This window comes from Podarcis cretensis (genome assembly GCF_951804945.1).
Source record: "Podarcis cretensis genome assembly, chromosome: 3".
NCBI lineage: Eukaryota > Metazoa > Chordata > Lepidosauria > Squamata > Lacertidae > Podarcis > Podarcis cretensis.
The window spans coordinates 62832657-62840197 of record NC_137172.1 but is presented as its reverse complement, the minus strand read 5'-3'; the positions used below and the strand labels follow the sequence as shown (position 1 = coordinate 62840197).

The following is a 7541-nucleotide window of genomic DNA, read 5'->3' as shown; positions in this document are numbered from 1 at the left end:
GCTGTTTTATTATTCATCAGCACCTATTTTCTTAACAAGTGTCTCTTGTGCTGCTTCTGCGCACGGCTTATCGTTGATCTCCATTGCAAATAAAGCGCCTTGTCTATTTATGGCCAAGGCTTAAAGAACAGTAGAGCTCATGTACCATATGAGAACTTTTTGAAAAAGAGCCAAAGTACAGAGGTCAAGTTTCCTGTGCTATAAGCAACTTAAACAGGAACGTAACACTCTTTCCCCTAGCCTAGTTTGCAAAATAATCTGGCAGTGGCTGGCGAACTAGGTCACTGCTCACATCATAATTATACACTTTGGTCTAGTGTAAATAAGTGGTTTAAAGTTATTATTATTTTTATTATTAGAGAAAGTTACAGAAAATATTGTGGAGCAGCTTGGACCTGATCTGTTCTGCCAGAAGTAGAGGAGTCAAGCTCTGACGCTTCCCAAACTTCAGCTCAGAGACAGGGTTCAGGAAAATGTTTGCAAAACATTGCTTTTCAGCTGTATGTGAACCTGTGTTGTGACTTTATATACTGTTACAAAACAAACACTAGAGTAATCCAACTCCCAGTATATTTTAAGCTTCTCTAGGAGCTTAGGGTTGCTTTATATGGAAAGATCTGTGAAGGTTGCAATTCTAAAAGCAGTGAATGGAATTTACTACCAAGTAATTGTACGCAGGATTCTGCTGTAGGTGTACCTTTGAACTGTCATATATCATAGGGAAACTCAAAAGAGCCAATATTGGCTATAACTCCCTATCAAATGTACACTCACTGGAAAAATCCGAGCTTGTGGCCTTGTAATACGTGAAATTGCTCTCCCTTTAAATAAATTTACAAAAACCCTAAATATTTTTTTGAAAAAAACACTTGATAGCAGAGCTTTACAGCTTCGTAGCACCTGATAAACTGAAACTTATTATGCAGTTTGCTGCATGTAAACAAGAAGTTTTTCCTTGTCTGATCAAGAGATGCCAATTTTTGAAGGATCTCCTACCTAAAGAAACACCTGGACATAACTTTATAGTTCTTTGCTCTATCAGTCACCAAAGAAAGCAGAACTATCCCATGAAGTTTACGCAGAGTATTTAAATTCCAATAGTACGCCTTCTAGTTTAAAAACATGTTGTTAAGTAATGTTAGGCCCCTAAGTTGCTTTATTAGCCGGGCAACTATTTTTTAGAAGTATAGAATGTCAGCCATCTTGGATCCACACACTTTCCTAGCCAAATACCCCAAGCCATCCAGGTCAAAACTTGACCTCTGTTAAGTCTAAGTCAAAGATGCAGATTAGAGAGCCTTAAAATAAACTGATGCAAGGTTTCAACACAGCTATACCTGTTTCTTGTAAATAGCACATGCAGACAAAAATATAAAATCCTAATGTAATGGTAAGATGGCTGGAAGCAATTACTGCTTGAAACCAAGCATGCACAACCCCAAATATTGATTATTTGCTTATGTCAATGCCCTTGTTCTCAGCTGCCCTTGCCATCCCATATTCAATTATTTTGTTGATGCACAAGCATAAACCATGGGGAAATTTTTGAATTATCTTCATATGGAAGACTTAGAAGAACCAAAATAAGTTCTAGTCCAGTTGTTCTCTCTCTCAAGGCACAACCACCTGATCTTTCACCACCACCTCCCCCCTTTATAGGAACCTATCCCAAGGCCACATGGCAGAGAACAGGTGCAGGGCACCGGGAAAGAAAAAAATGTTGATGGGCGACAAAGGCAAGCCTTGTGTTACAACAGTATGGAAACCAAGACACACACCCAAGCTGACTGCCACAAATCTAGATGCAGTAATAAGAATGGTTGGCCAGCTAACCTTTTTCTATTTTATAAATACAGTACAAGAGAGTTCAAACCCAAGAATTCTTCTGTTCCCAGAAGGTTTTCCCACATGGAGTCTTGAACCATGACATGCCACCACATCTGTATTGGAAGTTACTATGAGACAGGGGGACAGGTCTAAACTTGTTGCATGTATTTCAGTTTTATTCTACAAGAGTTTGGTGAATGAGGGGTCAGATCAGCGCATTCAATTGCTGTGACCTTGTAAAAAAAATGTGATTAAATCCATTGTCAAAGACACCACCTTTACTCATATTACTACTGAAACAGCATTTCACCTGATCCTAGCTATTGTTGGGGGGGGGGGGAATAGTGCCTACTCTTGCCTTAATGTATATACACAGTTTCTGCTCTTCTATGCCAAAATGTGGAAGTTATTCATTTTTGGTGTCAGGATTCACCTTCTAGACAGTAAGACTCGTTTAACTTTGCCCAATGAAAACATTTCCCACCAAAGTTCTCCTTCTCTTCTTTCTGCCCAATGAAAACTCATGGAATGCAAGGGGTTTTTTTGGTTATCATTTGCTAACAGTGTTAGATGCTAAAGAGGGAACAAAACCTGTTTTTTGTTGAACCGTTCTGCATGACAGCAAATATATTTACGTGAAGAATCAAGTTTTATGGATAAGTGAGAGTATTTATAAAATTAAAGTTTAATAGATAAATAGAATAAATACTTTTATGCATCATAATTCTGGACGACTACATTTAAAGCAAGTAAATTGGCAAATCACAAAGTTGTTGCCTCTTGGCAATTTCACTTTAGATAAAATCACACAGGCATGTTACAATGTTACTTATGAGACTGATGTCATAATTAGGCTTAAATCCTTTTTAAAAAAAACTTTCTGCACTGATCATGACATATAGCATACAATGGTGTCATGTAGATTTTCTTTCAGAATGTTTCACACAACCCAACAGCTCAACAAGTTAAATGGGTTATATGTATCAAACATTTGTGAGGTGGAGAGGAGAAAAAAATAAAATTCTAAAGAAAAAAATTTGGTAACTGGTGCCTAGAAAAAATTAAAGCAGGTAACTTTTTTTATTGACATTGGCAAATTAAAATAGAATAAATTAACAAGTATGTTCTCAAAAAAATTGTACAAAAATACTGTCAAATTTCCTAAAAAGCTTTCAACTCAACACAGTAGTTTGCCCCCCCTGTACTGAATAAACTATGTAAGCACAATGCCAAAATGAAAATATGCTGACGATAGAACCAGAATAAAATAAAATCCTATGAAATGCTTTCCCCAACAACTAGACACCATTCCATTCACACTATATTATTGTCTGTACAGATTGGGGGGTAGGGAGGAAAGAAAGGGAGTAGACAGCAGAGTTTAAGTAACAGTACTATTTTTCCTGATCAGAGAGGGTTTGGCCCACATTTGTTAAGCTTCCAGTTCAGCAGACTAAAAAAAAAAAAATTAGTTTCACTGCAAATGCATAGTTAAAAACAAAGCAAGAGGGCAGTATTTGTGCAGGAATCTACCCTGAAGTTCATGCAACCAACTAATGCAATATTTTTGTCCTTCAACTCAGAATTTGAATGCAGTTTTCAGTCATCTGAAATGATAGCCTATAGAAAATCCACAATATTAAGCACTTTGCCAATATTCATATCTAACAGCTGAAATAATTGGTATGTTGCCAGTGAAGAAATTATAGCTGAGGAATTACTAAAAAAGACTGAATCAGTTAAAAATTATTATAGGGATGGGGAGGGCATAATGGAGTGTCCACGTTTAAGAAGAAGAAAAAAGTGGCAGCAAATATAAAAGGGGGGAAACAATTAAACAAGCTTATAGTTTACTCTGCTTCCCAGATACTTGAGCTCCTAAAAGCCTTTGAAATACTGTGTCTAGAGGGAATGTTTTCATTCATACAGATAAAAAAAGTCAAATCTTGTTTGGCAAGAAGTCAGCAGCTCACTCTGCTGGACTGCTGTTTGCAAACGAAGTCCGTCATGAAATCAAACTCGTTCTGTCCCAACCACAGCTCGGGAAGCTCCTTGATGCGATCCAAGCCCATTTCTATGACTAAGGACATAAGCACCTCCTCGTCGATGAAGTCAGTGTCTATGACATTGGGAGGCAGCATTGCTGCAGGGACGTGGGGCACAGAGGCCGGCACACCGCTGCCTCCGCCGCTGCTGCCTCCACCGTGCTTTGGGTTGCAGTCTCTGAAATGCTGGGTGGCTCCGTTGAGCTGGTGGCTGGCAGGGTGCAAGTCCGGCATGTAGTGGTTGTGAGGGTACGGGTGGTGGCTGAAGTACTGGTTGTTGAGCTTCTGCAGCTGCATGCTGGCCGTCAAGGGCCCCCCCTGGGTGGCAACCGTAGGAGCCATGAACTGGGAATTGTTAAACCTCGCCGTCGGAGGCAGGGTGCTGGGAGGGTGCCCCCCGTTCACGTTCCCCGGCCCCATGGCGTGCCGGATCCCACTGTTTGCATTCATATTTCCACCTCCGTAATGTATATGGTCGCTCATCAAGGCACTGAAGGCATGTTGCTGCTGCTGCTGGTGGTGGTGGGTGGGAAACTGACCCATTCCCATTCGATGCGCTGGGTGGTGATGAAGCCCATTGGTTCCGTCGGGGAAGCGCCCGTGGTTCATGGCCATCATGTGGTCTGCCATTTCCAGCCTTTAAAAGTTAATGTTTACAGAGAGAGAGAGAGAGAGAGAGAGAGAGAAAGAAAGAGATAAACATTGTGTGTGCGTGCGCGCTTGCCAGCAACCAGCGCCGCTTTTCTCACTAAACTGCCTTTCTCCTTAGGAAACCGTCTGCAGGGTAATCACGCCTCGCGGCACGAATTCTACCCCGGACAGGTCCTTCCCTCCTGACAGCAATGTTTCCTTACAGTTCTCAGGCGGCTCTGGGTTTCTTTTCTCCAGCCTGCAATAGGCAGGAAGGCACCTTGTAAAAGGGGAAGGATACAGCCGCCTATCCCTCCCACCGCAACTCGTGCACACCCCGGAGCTAAATGAGCGTGCACACCATCAACAATCCCCCTTCCTCCCAACCAGAATTCATTTGCCTCCAACCGCGTACGTTTCTTTTATTTAATTTTTTTTAGCATGCCCTTGCACAAAACGGCTTACATAAGGCAGGCAGAGCGGCGCGCGACCTTCTCCCTTTCTCCTTGTCAAGAGCAACTTTGGGAATTTAAAGTCTGCAAGGGTTGTTTGCAATCCGAGAAGAAGTGGATTGAGGGATCCTGCTGAAAATGCACTCCTTGGCCCCATCTCCCCTCCAAACATCCCCATTGATCGCATTGCAGGAAGAAGCCCCCCCCCGTCAAAAAAGAGACCCCCACTTTGCGCGCCACTCACCTCACGCCCTCTCTTGTTTGCTCCAAACGTGTTGCTAAAATCAGTCAGTAAAGATCTCCCAGCATAGAGCAAGCGGTTGTCTTTTCCCCTCCTCTGTGCTCGCGTAAGTGGAGTATAATCTTTATATTATTGCTATTCCTGCTGCTGCTGCTGCTGCTGCATAAACCAGTCTCAGAGCCGCTGCTTTCCCTCCTCGGCGCGTTTCTCATCAGCACTTGCCAACAATGAGCTGTATTTCCTACCCAGCTTTGGCCACAGCTAATATAGGATTTCAAAAGGGAGGAGCGAAAGCCTTCACAGGCAACCAGAAGTAAAACCTGGAGCAGGCGAAGAAGGGGGGGAGAAAACCCAACAAGCCAGGCGGAACTGGAAGGAATCCAAAGAATCCTGTTCCTTCTGCCTGAGTGACACGTGGGTTTGCTGATGTCCTCCGGTCGGCGCGCTTTGCTAAGGACCTCCATTTCACAGATCTCGGAAATGGATCGGGGGGCTGCCGGGGGGCAAGAGCGATGAGAGGGAACAGGAACCCTGGCCGCGGCGAGAGCCATCGCTCACCATTATGGATGGAGCGGCACTTCGTTTTCAGCCGCGATCTGTTTACATCCCTTCCCTCGCCCTGATCTATCACGCTATTAGGGTGCTGGCTGTCGTACATTCCCAGCGTGGACATTTATTGCAGGGTTATTCGATATGGGTATTATTATTATTATTATTATTAGCCATCTGTATATAATGTCACCGTCCTTCCCCAGTCCTGGAGAGAGGCAACTCTGAAGCCCTTGCGTTTTCACAGAAAGCTGGCCCCCTTCTTTATCTTCCCACAATGGCTGCGCTCCCTTCCAGCACGTGGTTACAGGGAGGGCTTTTCAATAGGGCTACTTTGGAGCAAGGGCTAACTTACTCCCAGCCTCTCCCCTTTGCCGACTGCACACGCACACTGGTGTGGTGTGTTGCGCGCGCGCGCAAGCACACCCGCACAAAAAGAGCCTGCAGGATTCCTGGAGGAGCGCGTCCTCCAGGGCACGCACACCCAGATCCAAGCCACGCTTTCGAGGTGGCGCGCGGCTTCTCCGTGCACATTTTGCTGGTAGCTTTGGCACTCAAACGGAGGCGTCTCTGCTCTGCAAACAAATCCAGCGATCCTCGGCCCAGGCATCCCCCTCCCTCTCCGCGCTTTTTTTTTTTTTTTTTTTAGTAAACAAACATGAGCCACAGCAGTGTATACTTGCCCTTACTTCGGGAGGTTGGGGCTAAAGGCGGCTCTGCAGGATTGACCGGCCTCCCGGTATCTACGGAGGCAATCGGTTTTGCAGTAAGCAAACACCCATGGCAGGTTTATATGGCTGTAAAAAGGAGGCTACGCGATAATTGCTCTGTGAATAAAGCACGTCCCACCCGCCCGCATGTTTTCTACATTTGTGGTGCTCGCGCCCTCTTGGAAGCGTTGCTTAGCAGGGTCAAGACAGTTGATAATACAGAAACGGAAGCCCATCTCTGGCAGCCAACCTTGCGCACCCCTCTCTCTCTTTCACACACACCCACACACCACAGTGAACTTAAAATATTAATCCGCAAGTTTGAAACTTTACCACTTTTCCCCATGGGCAGCATGTCTGCACATTACCCCACAAAAACAACTGTAGAGCTGAGGATGGCTCACACTAAATGATCTGGGTTCGTTTGGGTCAGATCCTTGATAGGGTAGTATTGACTTCGACCTAAAGTATTGGTACAGGCAATCCATAGTATACTGATGTTTTTGTAGCTTCTTGAATACTAAGTAGAAGGACAGAATGGGGAGCAAAGTCCAGTATTGGTTCCCTTTGGATTATCCAAAAGGAATGAGATGCACAATCATTCATCCACAATAGTATTGGAATATTCTTATTTTGAGTACTTTTTTTTTTGGGGGGGTGCTATTGGTTTGTTTGGTTCTTGATTTTATTATGCATTTTTTATTTTTATCTCGTATTTTAATGCTGTGAACTGCCCTGAGATATATGGATGAAGGTTGGTATACAAATTTAATAAATAATAATAAATAAATGCATCCTCAAGTATTGTGGCAGTTAGCAAAGGATGTGCTTTAAGGCACCATGGGCCTTCCTATTTAATACTGCATTTGTTTGTTTAATGCAACTGCCGCACATCCTGCCTATTTCCTCCCCATTGTATCCTCACAATAAGCCTGTGGAGTAGGTTAGGCTGGGAGGCAGAAACCGAGCCAAGGTGAGCTTCATGTTTGAGTAGGGATTTGAAGCCAGATGGACTCCTAAGGTAGTCCCATCTAGGCATGTTGCCTTCTTGGGCTGTAATCTTATATACAAGGGTCAGCTAACACAC

The 7541-nt window shown here is 43.8% G+C and overlaps 1 protein-coding gene across 2 annotated transcripts; it reads right to left on the bottom strand.

The window, feature by feature from the left end:
* Window positions 1-2494: 2494 nt before the first annotated feature.
* Window positions 2495-6454, bottom strand: CITED2 (Cbp/p300 interacting transactivator with Glu/Asp rich carboxy-terminal domain 2). Of its 2 annotated transcripts, none has more exons than XM_079971048.1 (2): window positions 6434-6454; window positions 2495-4509 (listed from the first exon to the last, which is right to left on the bottom strand). In XM_079971048.1, exon 2 carries the CDS (start codon window positions 4500-4502, stop codon window positions 3789-3791), a length of 714 nt encoding a protein of 237 aa, XP_079827174.1. In that variant the 5' UTR covers window positions 4503-4509; window positions 6434-6454; the 3' UTR covers window positions 2495-3788. The 2 variants fall into 2 exon arrangements, with proteins under 2 accessions (XP_079827174.1, XP_079827173.1); XM_079971047.1 differs by lacking the exon at window positions 6434-6454 and adding an exon at window positions 5199-5553.
* Window positions 6455-7541: the final 1087 nt, after the last annotated feature.